Below are 14,746 nucleotides of genomic sequence, written 5' to 3' on the forward strand. Positions count from 1 at the left end.
CCACAAGCCACGACTACTGAAGCCCGCGCGCCTAGAGCCCATGCTCCACAACAAGAGAAGCCGCTGCAATCAGAAGCCCATGCACTGCAACGAAAAGTAGCCCCTGCTCGCCGCAAGTAGAGAAAGACCCCGCGCAGCAACGAAGACGCAACACAGCCAAAAATAAATTAATAAATAAAATAAATTCATTTAAAAAAAAAAAAGAATGTAGACTCTGGATCCACACTGTCTGGGTTCAAATTCCTGCTTCAGCACTTACTAGTTTGTGGCACTTTAGTTTTGTTCCTCAATCATTCTGTATCATAAAAATCCCTACTTCATAAGATTGTTGTAAGGATTAAATGAATTCATCCAAGTAAAATACTTTAAATAGTGCCTGGCACAATTAGTGTTAGCTATTATTACTGATATAGAAGGATACTTGTGATATATAGTTTGGTGAAAAGGTAAAGTTACACAGTAATATGTATAGTAGGATTCCATTTTTGTCAAACAAAATCTGCGTGTAAATACCTATATGTGATTTGCACACATGTGGGATTCTGGAATGTCTATATAGGAGGAATTTATGAGTTGCTAACTGGCCTTGTCTGGAAGTTAAAATTTCAAACGAACTTTTTTTTTTTTAACTTAGATTCTATACTTTTGGCAGGGGTTGGGGGGTGGGTGGTGGTGGTGGCTTGGCTTTAGAAGGATCTGTTGGAAATTACGGGAAGTCAGTTTCCCCATACTAGTCCTTGGTACAGTCACTCTATACATTCACAAAAATGGTCAGGAGAGGTTGTATGCACCAAACTGTTAACAGGGATTATTTCTAGGGAGTACGATGAGGGGATGGTGAGCAGGAAGGTGGCGGACAACCTTTACTTTATACACTTCAGTATTGTTTGCGGATACTTCATTGTGCATCGATTTTGTGTCACCATCAAACAAAAAGAGCCAAAATGTGCTCACAAGAAGGGACGGGTTAACGTAATACTATGAAGTCATTAATAAAAAGAGTGGTGGTGGTGTAGAGCTTTTTGAGTTAACGTGGAAGAATGTCTATGGAGGAAAAACACTGATACAGAACTTTATCATGAGTCTGAACCCCCTCCCCACTTCGTTATTTTGGGGGCCATATACACATGTGCACAGAAACAAGACCTTGGAGGGTGCATGCTCAACTGTACCTGTTAACCATAGTTTTCTTAGGGGAGTGGGATGCTGGGAGGGGAAGCAAGGCCTTTCACTTTCATTTTTAAATTCTGAACCATATGCAATTTTTACAAAGATCATGTATAATCGCTATAATAAAAGCAATAAAGGACATAAATGTCTTTAATGTTGTGTTAAGTACCTTGTACTTGCCCAAGTTACATCTGGAATGACATATATTCATTTTGCAAGACATTAACTAGGGCTTTACAGATTTCTTTTAGGGATAAAGGCAATTTCAATTCAGTTAGGATCTTGATTTCTTCCTCTTATACCAAAAAAAAAAAGTGTATCTGACCTTGTACCTAATTTATGACAGTACTGTCACTTAAAGTACAGCAATTATGCAACCCCTTAATTTGAATTCCAGATTGCAAGTGTTTTTCACTAAGTGAACTCACGGACAAACTGAAGGCATAAAGTTAAAATCGCTATATTCAAAATAAATCACTCGGGTTACCGAAAAGAACGTAGGGATTAGAACTAAAATCTAAGAAAACAACCCCTATAAGCATATATACTTGAAATTCAACTTTAAAAATCTTGGCTTATTGAACTTTAGTGCGGCTTAGTGATCTTCCCTCACTCGGTAGTCCTAGTTCTAGTTTCGAAGAGCATCAGAAACCTACACTTTATCACCATCTTTATAGTAAAAAAAAGGCGCCCTGGGCACCCGGGCTCGCCCGGGACTGAGTCAGCGGCCGGGCCGAGAAGTTCAGCGGGAGGCGCAGGGCGGGGCTTCCTCCCGCCGACTCCGAACCCGGCTCAACTTTTCCGAGTCCACGTCTCTTCCTTCGGACAGGCGTGTTTCTCCAGGTCGGGACCAGCCAACGTGACAACCACAGACCTTTACAGAAAGAGCTCCCGTCCCGCCTCGAGGACCTCCCCCGGCCGGGGCAGCCCGGGCCAGCTCGACCAAGCCCCTCACGGACTGCGGCGCGCGGCTCCCCGAGGCCGAGCCCGCCTCTCGCCTCGCTTCTGGGCGCCCGCGTCGCGGCGCTGAGCGCAGCATCCCCGGCATGGAGACCGGCTCGGACTCAGGTCAGAGGCCTGCGCGTCCGTTGTGCGCCGGGGCCGCCGGAGGCTGCGCGGGCAAGGAGGGGCGGCGAGGAGCGGCTAGGCCGGGCCGCCGGTGAAGGCCGCCGCGTGCCGGGTCCGCGCAGGGAGCGCTCGCGGGCCGGCTCCCGCGCGCGGGGCGGGCGGCGGCAGGTGGGCAGGACGAGCCGCGAGCGAGCGAGCGAGCGAGGGCGGGCGGGCGCGCGAGGGGCCCGGCGGGGGGGCCGCTGGGAGGATGGCTCAGCTCTTTCTAAATATAAAACCGGCGTGAGTTGGGCGAGCGCGGCGCTGAGCCGCAGAGCCGCCGCGCGGGCCGGGCGTACCGGGCCTCGGCCGACGGACAGCGGCGGCTCCGCAGAGGCGCCGGACTGCGGGAGCGCCCGAGTCGCGAGCTCGCGGGGGACGGCGAGAACTACGCGTGCAGCGAGGAGGACGCAGGCGGCGACGGCGACGGCGGGCGGGCCTCGTGGGCGCAGCTCAGCCCGCGCCGAACTACCAAAGGCGGCTGCGGGCCTCTGCTGCACCGAGAGCGGCGAGCCCCCAGTGCCGCCCGTCCGTGCCCTCCCCCTCCGGCCCCTCCCTCCCTCCCCGGCGCAACATGGCTGCGGCCGCCGCCTCCGCCTCCCAGGACGAGCTGAGTAAGTGCCACGGCGAGCCTGCGGCAGCGAGCCGGAGCCGGCGCAGCGCCGGGCCGGGGGCGGCGGCCGGGGCCGGGCAGGAGGGCCGGGGAGCAGGGCCTGGCTGGCGGGCGGGCGGCGGCCGCGGCGTGCGGGGGGCTAGGGCGCTCGGGCCTGGCGGGCGGGCGGGGCGCCGGCCGCCGCCGGCATTTGTAGGCCTCAGGTTTGCACCGTCACGTTGCGAAATTGAAACCGGAGCCCCGGGCGGAGCCACCTCTGTGTGCGATCCGCCCCGGCCCGGGGGTGGGGGGAGCCTAGCCCCCTGCCCGTAGGGGCTGGGCTGGCTGGGCGGCCGGAGCCCCATGGGGGCGGGCTGTGTCTGCCGTCCCGTCAGACCCCTCCGTGGACCCCGGGCCCAACTGTTGGGCGAGTTCTAGAAGTGGAGCTTTCGGGGAGGAGGAGAAGGTGCCGTGTTGTGACACCAGAAATCAGCGGAAAGGTCAGGAACAGGCGGTGACCCTCAGGTGGAGCAGGAAGGACGGGCGGGCAGGGAGCGTCGCGGCGCTAGCCGCAGGGGAAACCTCGGGGTGACGGCGCTTTCAGAAAGGAGAGCCAGTGCACACTTGACCTTAAACGTTGCAGTTTTCCGGGGGACGGCGATCCACGCTCGGGGAGAGCGTTGGTCACCCTGAATCGCAGGCCACCTCGCCCGCCGCCCGGGTTCGCCTCGGTGCTTTGTGGGAAGTGTAGTCCCCGGGCGCCGCAGGCCCACGCTGGGGTCATAAAAATTGAATTTTCCTAAGACATGCAAGACAATTTCTGATTGCCTTTGGGGTGGTTAGGTGAAAAGCTTTAGGCTGAGGTGTTTCCTCAACGCTGCCCTTCAGTTTATGGAGAACAAGGTGTTATTTAGGGGTGAGGTGGGTTTTAAATGGAATGAAGCCTGGGTGAGGTGTCTCAAGCCTTGTGAAGTTTCTGTTCTTACAGCCCCCTCTGAATTTTCATATGAAAGTAGCTATACGCACAATAATTTCTGTTTCTTTGGTGCTGGCAGTTTAAAGATACTTTTATATACATGATCTCACTTTTGTCCTCCTAACAGCCTAGTAATGCAGGTAGGTAGTAATTATCCGTGTTTTAAAGAGGAGGCAGGCTTAGAGAGATAAGTTCCTTGCTGCTTTGACACAAAACTGGTGTAGCAGCAGTGGTGTTTGCTCATTTTGAGGCTGAAATAAAGAATTGGTGTCACCCTGGGCAGGATGGAGAGTCTTGAGTAGACAAGGTCTCATGCGGTGGTTAGAGATAGACAGGGCCTGATAGCCACAGAGTTGATTGCTTGTGTGTCAGTTCCAAGCTGGAGCACCACCAGGCCTTTTGGGGAGATCAGCTCCCTGATCTTTTTTCTTCCATTTTTTGTTATGTGGTAAAATACACATAACATAAAATTTACCATCATAACCATTTCTAACTGTACAGGCCAGTGGTCTTAAGGACATTCATATTGTTGTGCAACCATCACGACCGTTTATCTTCAGAACTCTTTTCATTTTGCAAAACAGAAACTCTATGCCCACTAAACCCTTCCTTTCCCCCCTCCTCCCAGCCCCTGGCAGCTACTGTTCTACTTTCTGTCTCTATGATTTTTTTTAAAAATAAATTTATTTATTAATTTTTGGCTGCGTTGGGTCTTTGTTGCTGTGCGTGGGCTTTCTCTAGTTGCGGCGAGCGGGGCTACTGTTTGTTGCAGTGTGCGGGCTTCTCATTGCGGTGGCTTCTATTGTAGTGGAGCACTGGCTCTAGACGCACGGGCTTCAGTAGTTGTGGCACACGGGCTCTACAGCGCAGGCTCAGTGGTTGTGGCACACGGGCTCAGTAGTTGTGGCACAGAGGCTCAGTAGCTCCACAGCATGTGGGATTTTCCTGGACAGGGATCGAACCCATGTCCCCTGCATTGGCAGGCGGATTCTTAACCACTGTGCCACCAGGGAACTCTCTGTCTCTATGATTTTGATATCTCTAGGTATCTCATGTAAGTGGACTCATACAGGATTTGTCTTTTTGTGGCTGGCTTATTTCACTTGGCATAATGTCCTCAGGGTTCATCGGTGTTGTACCATGTGACAGGATTTTCTTTTTTAAGGCTGAGTAGTATTCTGTTGTATGCATATGTCATATTTTCTCATCCATCTGTCGAGGGACACTTGGGTTGCTTGTATGTTTTTAGCTATTGTGAATAATGCTGCTATGAATATGGATGTACACGTCTCTCTTTGAGACTGTGCTTCCAGTTCTTTTGGATATATACCCAGAAGTGGGATTGTTGGATTATATGGTAATTCTATTTTTAATTTTTTGAGGAACTGCCATACTGTTTTCCACCGTGACTATACCATTTTATGTTCCCACCAGTGGTAAACAAGGGCTCCAGTTTTTCTAGGACCTCGCCAACACTTGTTATTTTCTATTTTTTTTTTTTGCGGTACGTGGGCCTCTCACTGTTGTGGCCCCTCCTGTTGCGGAGCGCAGGCTCAGCGGCCATGGCTCACGGGACCAGCTGCTCCGCGGCATGTGGGATATTCCCGGACCGGGGCGCGAACCCGTGTCCCCTGCATCCTCAGGCGGACTCTCAACCACTGCGCCACCAGGGAAGCCCTATTTTCTATATTTTTGATAGTAGCTATCCCAGTGGGTGTGAGGTGGTCTGACGTTTTAAGTTGTTCCACAGCAAGATATCTGAGTTCATGTTGTAGCACTAAACACATTAAAATATAAATTACTAGTTGGAATGGGGAACAAAACTAGAGGAAGAATTGGATATCATTCTTAAGTGGCTGATGTATTTGTATATATGCATTGTGCTCCTGTACATCAGGTACCTGTTAAAACGTTTTTAGTTCTTCTGGTTGAGGAATTTACTGGCTTTAGCAGCTACTGGAAAAGTTAGGAAGAAATAATTCCAGTGCTTGCTTTTTCATTGTTTTGTTTGGTCAAGTCACCAGTCTTTGGCCACAGATGTCTGTTAACTTGGTTTCTGCATTTCTTCAGGGGAGATTAAATACTTGGCAGTTGGTACCTTGGAATAATTTAACTTGAAATCACACTCATATATACCGAACATGTATATAAGGAACTTCAAATAAGCCATCTTCAGTTTCAGAAAGGTTATAGTAAGAGGAGAGATGGCTGGTAACAAGGTGCTTTTTAGAATTCTGCTATAAGAGAAAGGAGCTAAGTATCTGAATATTAGCTGGCTATTATTTGTGACTAATAGATGATAAAAAAGCAAACTACTAGATGCCAGCATTGTTTCTTCCCCTAATATTTTATCATAAAACTCTTCAAAAATACGGAAAAATTGAAAGTGAGCATTCATATACCCACTACCTAGATTCTACATATGATATTTTACTACTAGCTTTATCACATATGTGTCCATTTTCAAGCCACATTTAAAAATGTTATTTTATTTTAGTTATTATTTAAAAACGATTGTGGTAAGATACACATATATAACATAAAATTTATCATTGTAACCATTTTTAAGTGTACAGTTCAGTGGCATTAAGTACTCAATCCATCTTATTTTGATGCATTTCAGAGTGAATTGGAGACATCAGTACCCTTCCCCCTAAATATTTCAGCACTAGCATTTTTTTTAGCACTAGCGTTGTTTTAAATGCTTTGTATATATTCTTTTATTTAAAGATTTTTTAATATTTATTTTATTATTTAGTTTTGGCTGTGTTGGGTCTTCGTTGCTGCATGCGGGCTTTCTGTAGTTGTGGTGAGCAGGGGCTACTCTTTGTTGCGGTACGTGGGCTTCTGACTGTGGTGGCTTCTCTTGTTGCAGAGCACGGGCTCTAGGTGTGTGGGCTTCAGTAGTTGTGGCACGCAGGCTCGGTAGTTGTGGCTCGCAGGCTCAGTAGTTGTGGCTTGCAGGCTGTAGAGTGCAGGCTCAGTAGTGTGGTGCACGGGCTTAGTTGCTCCGTGGCTTGTGGGATCTTCCCGGACCAGGGCTCGAACCCGTGTCCCCTGCATTGGCAGGCGGATTCTTAACCACTGCGCCACCAGGGAAGCCCCTGTATTCTTTTATTCATTAAAATAATCCTAAGAGGTAGGTAAAGTTCTTATTGCTGTTTTATGGAGTGGAAAACAGACATTTTAGGTTCCCAAGGTCCCTCAGCTAGTAAGTGGTGGAGTTGGAACTGGTTTCCAGGTGGCTCACAGGCACTCATGACCAGTCTTTAGGCTGGGTTACCTCCATGTACCATAGAGTGTTCATGCTGATGAAGAGATCAAATCAGATGCATTGCTAAATTCTCAGCTACTTGTTACTTTAATCCAATTATTTGACTGCTGTTTAACACTGCTGTGGTGTACAAAAGAAGCGTGAAAACTCTACTGATGGAATTATAATACTACTGAGAAGAAAGAGGAAGAATACTTGTAAACAGATATGTAAGGACCAAAGTGTATGATTTGTTATAGTTAGTAATGCTAGAGTAATATTATCATTTTTGGTTCCCAGGTCTGTTATTTTGAGATGTATAACTCGTAACACTGCCTTTCTCTAGATTTTAAATCAATGCATTTTACCTTTGCATTTGAAGTCATATACATGTCATAAAGTTAAATGAAATCTGTAGCTGCTTTCAGTTGTATCTGATACTACACTCTGTAGGAGCTCTTGAGAAGCAGAATTGACAGGTTTGTCTTTTACTTATCTCTTTTCTTTCTTTTTCTTCTTCTCTTTTTTTGTTTTCAAGTAGTATCATGGAGTAGTATCATGTATGAAAGTTGTCAAAAGGTAAGCAGGATAATCTTGGGTTGGGGTTTGTTATCCTTTCAAAGATATCCTGTAATTGTCACTTTGAGTCAGGTGATTGTAATAGAATAATGGTAAAGCTAATGTTTTTGAGAGCTTTTACCATTGTGTTCTACACTTTGTACGAATTAATTGATTGAATCCTTACAACAACCCTGTGACTTTGGTACTATTGTTGTCTGGTGTTGCTTCCCTCATGTTACAGAGTTAGGGCTTGAACTCAGATTTTTTGATTCCAAAGTTTATGTTAATTCTGTGCTGCTACTGTACTAGTGTCTCTGAAAGGGAAAATATAGTTTATAAGAAGATCAACATGGCTTTTTTCCCCATGTCTTGCTAGCCTGCAGAAGAAACGTGCTATAGTGTATAAAATGTGGCAATATTCTGGTTCATCCAATAGGACATATTAGATTTGGGGGTAAGATGCCAAAATAGAGAACAATTAGTTCTGACTGTTAAAGGCAGTTCTGAAATCTAGTTTGTAAATTACTTAAGGTCATAGTCTGTAGTTTTCTTTCTTTATATTTAGGGTAATATAACTGTTTGGAATGGAATGAAATTCAATGCAAGGCATGTGGGCTAGTTTTTCTTCTAATATTATCCTCTGCCAGTTCATGGAAAAGTTGACATTGTAGTTATATTTCAGCAATGGGTAGGGAGATTTCTGACAGAGGGAAGGAAGCATTTGAGACTTTTCACCTGGTCAGCTGTTCATTGGTTTCATGTTCTGGGCTTTATAATTCTAAGGCATCCTTAGAATCTGATCTTCATTGGGATAAAGACAGCTCATGAAGGAGCGACAGCCTATAATCTTAAAGCACATTGATGCTATTCAACTTGACCATTCAACATAGCCACTTCAGTTGCAAAGTTGGCCAGGTAATCAAAATGTCAGGTGTCTTCTGAGAGAGTCTCTGCCGGTGACAGGCATCCTAGTGGCTCTTTTAGAGATGAGATGGGGAAGCTGTGTGTGTAGCTGTGTAGGTGAACGTGATTCTGTGAGCATACTGAAACAGCCCCAGAGAGATGGCTGCTTTAGTGACAGCCAAATATGCAGCTGAGCTGAGCTATGTAGAAAGGCAACATCAAGGCTGTATTATTTTAATTTTGGGTACTTAGCCAGATCGGAAGGTTAAAATGGAAAAGAGTGATGATATTTCTGTTTTTTTATAATTTCTAGTTTTCCACTTCTACCCCATCTTGTTTTGAATTATGCCTTCAGTAAATTGTAATATTTAATAAAGGCCAGTGTTGGTGAGAATAGTTGGCACTGGGACGTTCGACCTTGTTCAGAAGATAGATGTTAAAATTGTAGGCACTGCCAGTGTGCTCAAAGGGTCTGATCTAAGTTGTTGGTCTCTGTTTTCAAGCCTGGCCGGTCTCTGCCTTGGGCTTGCCATCTTATATGACTTGTTTTCCCCACACATTTTCCAATTCAATAAGCAGTCTTTAAAAATGGAGTTACTGGGCTTCCCTGGTGGCGCAGTGGTTGAGAGTCCGCCTGCCGATGCAGGGGACGTGGGTTCGTGCCCCGGTCTGGGAAGATCCCACATGCAGCGGAGTGGCTAGGCCCGTGAGCCATGGCCGCTGAGCCTGCGCGTCCGGAGCCTGTACTCCGCAACGGGAGAGGCCACAACAGTGAGAGGCCCGCGTGCCGCAGAGAAAGGAAAAAAAAAAAAAATGGAGTTACTAACTTATGGTCCTGGCCTCACAGGGCTTATAATTCAGTATAGAGGCAGATTTATATATAACTATAAATAGCTAATAGGAAGTATGATATGAAAAATGCCTAACACATTTCTTTAGAAATGTCAAGGAGTGAGGATAGTATTCCAGGCTAAGGGAACAATAGCTTGAGCTCTGTCATAGAGTTTGAAAACTATTGTGCATTTTCAGGGAAGGTTGGAATGAGTCTGATATGCTAGAATGGGGGTACTATGGCTGCATGAAGTACTAGGAAAGGAGTTAAAATTTGGAGTCTGAGACTTGGCCTTTTCTGCCTTTTACAATTTGGGATCTTGAGCAGATTATTTTACCTCACTAAGTTTAAGTTTCTCATAAAATTGGGATAATTAGAAATACTCATAGTGTTGTTAGGCTTAATGTACATGTTAATGCACTGTGTAAACAATTAAATTCTGTATAGATTATTATTTTTAGTGGAGGGGGTGGTAGGAGAGAAAGCTAAGGATAAGGTTGGGACCAGCTTGTCTAGGAATGCCAACACAACTGTTTTTATTTATTTTTTTGGCTGCATTGGGTCTTTGTTGCTGTGTGCAGGCTTTCTCTAGTTGTGGCAAGCGGGGGTTACTCTTCGTTGCAGTGCGTGGGCTTCTCATTGCGGTGGCTTCTCTTGTTGCAGAGAATGGGCTCTAGGCATGTGGGCTTCAGTAGTTGTGGCACGCGGGCTCAGTAGTTGTGGCTCGTGGGCTCTAGAGTGCAGGCTCAGTAGTTGTGGTGCACCAGCTTAGTTGTTCCGCAGCATGTGGAATCTTCCTGGGCCAGGGCTCAAATTCGTGTCCCCTGCATTGGCAGGTGGATTCTTAACCACTGTGCCACCAGGGAAGCCCAACACAACTAGTTCGAACTTTGTTCTGTAGACAGTAGAGGACCATCAAAGGCTTTCAAGCGGGGGAGTAACCTGAGTAGACCCTTTTTATAAGGATAACAGGTGGCAGTGATATAACATTGATTGCAGGGGTCCAGAGACCAAGAGCAGCAAGACTACAAGGAAGATATTACAGTAGCCAAGTTAGAAGAAACCTAGGGTCTGAACTGGGATAGTGGAAGTGGATTTGACAGGTAATATAATCTAGAATCCCTAAAATATGCAGAAACTATTGGCTGAGTAGTGGAGAGTTATTCAACAGAAGGAGGAGTTAGAGAGGATTCCCAGAATCTACCTAGAGATTAAGGGGGTCGAGAGTACAGCCTCTAGACAGATTTGGGGAGGTAAGAGTAGAGAGAAGAGAAAGCAGGTTTTGTTCAAGAAATAAATCATTTGTTGAATGAATGGGTTGAATTATTGAGGCATCCATGTTGAGTTGTTTAGGGAAGCAGTTTTGAATAGTGACTAAAACCTCTGGTGTTGAAGTCAGAACTGATTTTGAATCTTGACTCTGCCACCTTTTAGTTTTAATGTTAAGGGATCTAACTTTCAAGCCTTGGATTTCTCATCTGTAAAATGGGATAACAAAACTATTTTACGAGGTTGCTATAAGAATAGGAAGAGGTAATGCATGTTAAGAACTTGGTATAGTGTTGGGCACATGGATTACAGGTGTGTGGGAGCTTTGGTTCTGAAACTTGGGCGAGTGTGGGGTGATGTGGACAGATTGTCCAGAGGACAGCTGTCTGGGGGCTATGAATGTATAGGGATGAGAAGAAGACAGGAAAGAACCAGGGAAGGGGATCAGAAGTGCCTAGAGAGGGCAAAGGTTTCCCAGGGTTATGACTATCAAATGTTTGCATTCTCAGTTGTTATAATGTGTTAATCAAGTGTGCCCATCCACTAATACTCTTCTTATAAAATTATTATGTATATCAGACACTTTGTTCTAATTTTAATGTAAGGTTTTGTATGTTTATGATATATATGTACACACACACAATGTATGTTGTATTGGAGTTTTTTAGCCTTCAGTGAATAACTATTAGTATATATGTATTTTAAGTATTAACATATTTGTTCTACACACTCAATTTCTTTAAATTGAATATTGTTAATTTACAATGTTGCATTAGTTTCTGGTGTACATCAAAGTGATTCAATTATACACACACACACACACACACACACACACACATATATTCTTTTTCATATTATTTTCCATTATGGTTTATTATAGGATACTGAGTATAGTCCCTGTGTTGTACAGTAGGACCTTGTTTCTACACACCAGATTTTATTTATGGACATATTCCTTACTATTTCTCCAATTTGGTAATCGCTGTGATTTGCCCCCCTCATTCTGAATTTGCAAAACAGGGCATCAAATTAGGAGCTCTTAGCATGGAAATGAAAAGTGTTTATTTTGTTTTTTAAATGGTAGCTATGAGTATAAATCTTTTAATTGTTTTTCTTTCCCCTGGTGTTCCAAATAATAGATTCTTTATACAATTGCATATGTACGAGTGGATGAACACACCATTGGTGATCCAGAGGATTTTTGTCAAGACTGGATAAACCATGTATCACATTGATTGTAGAGGTTAGTAGATTTAGTTCCTTAGGATGTGTGCATTTTTTGTAGTAACATTTAAAAATGCATAGGTTATCAAGTAGCAATTTCCCCCCAAGATCTTCATGGGTTTTTCTCCTTTTTTAGCTATCCTCAGAGAATCAGTGAAGTTCATTTTAGTTTATATATGCTTGAAGCTTCTATTCTCTGTCATCACATAAACATTAATTAAAAAAATTAGCAAGCAAAAGATAAAACTTGAAGATGTTCTTTAGCAGTGTGTGCAAGGAAAAGTCTGTGGGTGTTAGTTTACAAGTAGTATTGTCTGCCATGACCATGAAGTATGATGTTATGTGCTCCAGGAATGTCATCATGATTTAATTGTTTTATTTGTGAAAAGAGGTGAGGAGAAAGGCAGCATCATGGTATTTGGATATTCCTGATTCTGCCATTTTGACATGCGCTGTGATGGAAAAGCCACTTAATTCTACTTTGTTCTGAGGCTGAACAAGAATATGGTGTCAGGGGCTTCCCTGGTGGCGCAGTGGTTGAGAGTCCGCCTGCCGATGCAGGGGACACGGGTTCGTGCCCCGGTCCGGGAAGATCCCACATGCCGCGGATCGGCTGGGCCCGTGAGCCATGGCCGCTGAGCCTGCGCGTCCGGAGCCTGTGCTCCGCAACGGGAGAGGCCACAACAGTGAGAGGCCCGCGTACCGCAAAAAAAAAAAAAAAAAAAAAAAAGAATATGGTGTCAGTTTCACTCTTGGATGATATTGGATGGTCCTTTGGTTGAAATTCTGTAAATTCAGATTGTAATTCTCTGATATCATGAGCTCAATATCCAGGGAGTACCTGAGATTTTGTAGCTTCAATCGAAAGGTGCATTTTGTTGCCGTCTTTCAGTTTAACTACTGGATTCCCCTTCTCCCAGTGCATTCTATTGTTTTTTGGTGTGTATGTTGCTGCCAATAGTGTATGATGCCTTAATTCATTAGGTGGAATTTTGAGTGATGGAATGAATGGAATATTTTATAAACCAAAGTTCAACTTTAGAATAAACTTTGGCTTAGTTTTACTATTTCACATATCTTCATTCCATTATAGAGAAATGGAAAATTGGAAGGTTGGAGAAAGTGTTTAGAAGAGAAGTGACATTATTTACACCTAGATTCTTTTTTAGAGCTTTTGGACCTGTATAGATGTGTTAATTGCGATATACCGAAGGCAAACAGGTCAAACCACAAATGCTGGGATTTAAATAGTGACTTAAATAAAAAACATTCTAGAGTTTACACATCCAGATAAGCATTGTTCTAGGTAATTAGCCGCTTTGGGTGGATCTTAGCTGTCATACATTTGACTTGTATGCAGTCTGAACCCTTGCATAGAATGTATCATCTCCTTTAAGCTGACTTTCATAAGCTGAACTAATCTTTCTTCTCATCAGTTTACTAACACTGATTTCTAATTGGGCTTCTGCCAGCTGCTGTATCTGGGGGAAAGGGCCTCCTTGGGAGTTGGAAGTGTTTGTGGACCTCAGTGCATCTGGAGTCTGGCACTTGTTCATTAAATCTAGGGTACAGATGAGCGCTGCTGTTTCCTCACTTGACCCAGCCCTGCCAGGCTAACGCTGTGATGTCTTCCGTCCCTCCCCCTTTGTGTGTGGTGTTGTGGGGGGTTGAGGAGTGATGGGCAGGGGCTGTGTGTGAACAGGGAGGCATCGCCTTACTTTGGGCTATACTGGGTTGGTATGGGGCTTAAAGTAGCCTGACATCATATGCAAATGGCTAGGACTTCTGAAGTGGCAGAAGAACGGCTTCTTTCCCCTTCCCTGGAAACAGTCTAGTCACTAGTGCATCCTGATGCAGGGGTTTCCACATTGGGGTATCTGCTTGGGCCCTGGGGGTAAGACTGGTGGGCTAGGGAACAGGAAGATGGCTTGTCGGATTGCCTTAGTTCTGGGGGAAAGGAGTATCAGCAGGGACTTTGTCAGCAGGAACCTCCTGCTCAGGACCTCATTGCCTGCAGAGGTTCTTATCTACTGACCCCTTGGTTCTTGGACTGCCCTGGGTGGAGGGAGGCAACTCCCGCAGGAACCATGATGGATTATCTCTTTCTGGGAATGAATCCTCCCCCAACCCCTGACTTAACTATATTTGTGTTTACTGCTGGACTTTTCAACATTTTCCTTTTAATACATTGGTGTTTAATGAGTTCTTTTTAAAAAAAGTGGGGAATGGGGGCAAGCCTGTATTTAAAAACACAGAAGTAGACATCACAGTTCTAAGCATTAATTCCTAAAGAAGTATCCTACTGGCCTCATTTAGATTTTGCCAAGTATTAGAGTGGCATTTAGTGAATTGAAATGGTATATAGGAACCAATAGATGATGTGGACTTTAACTACCAGTTAGTATTTGGTTAGATTTTTAAAAAATTAATCAATTTATTTTTGGCTGAGTTGGGTCTTCGTTGCTGCACACGAGCTTTCTCTAGTTGGGGCGAGCGGGGGCTACGCTTCATTGCGGTACGTGGGCTTCTCATTGTGGTGGCTTCTCTTGTTGCGGACCATGGGCTCTAGGCGCGCCTGCTTCAGTAGTTGTGGTGTGCGGGCTCAGTGGTTGTGGCTCGTGGGCCCTAGAGCGCAGGCTCAGTAGTTGTGGCGCAAGGGCTTAGTTGCTCCGTGGCATGTGGGATCTTCCTGGACCAGGGAGTGAATGCATGTCCCCTGCATTGGCAGGCGGATTCTTAACCACTGCGCCAGCAGGGAAGTCCTAGATTTTTAATTCTGGTAGATTGATCTACCAGAAGGGATTGAGTATTACATAGAAAATCTAGATGCCAGCTAGGGCTTCCTTATTCATAGTTTTA

At 45.1% G+C, this 14,746-nt stretch overlaps 1 protein-coding gene across 4 annotated transcripts in view; it reads left to right on the top strand.

Annotated features, from left to right (window-relative positions):
- The first annotated feature begins 2,201 nt into the window (after positions 1 to 2,201).
- ECPAS (Ecm29 proteasome adaptor and scaffold) overlaps positions 2,202 to 14,746 on the top strand; it is a 98,524-nt gene continuing 85,979 nt past the window's right edge. The window contains exon 1 of one of the 4 annotated variants that reach the window (XM_060154641.1): positions 2,202 to 2,238. In XM_060154641.1, coding sequence (XP_060010624.1) covers positions 2,217 to 2,238 — 22 coding nt within the window. In that variant the 5' untranslated portion in view covers positions 2,202 to 2,216. Of the gene's footprint in view, positions 2,239 to 2,555; positions 2,892 to 11,869; positions 11,907 to 14,746 lie in introns of those variants that run through there. The other 3 variants (XM_060154642.1, XM_060154639.1, XM_060154640.1) reach the window with 3 other exon arrangements.

This window comes from Lagenorhynchus albirostris, chromosome 7, assembly GCF_949774975.1.
Source record: "Lagenorhynchus albirostris chromosome 7, mLagAlb1.1, whole genome shotgun sequence".
Taxonomy (NCBI): Eukaryota; Metazoa; Chordata; class Mammalia; order Artiodactyla; family Delphinidae; genus Lagenorhynchus; species Lagenorhynchus albirostris.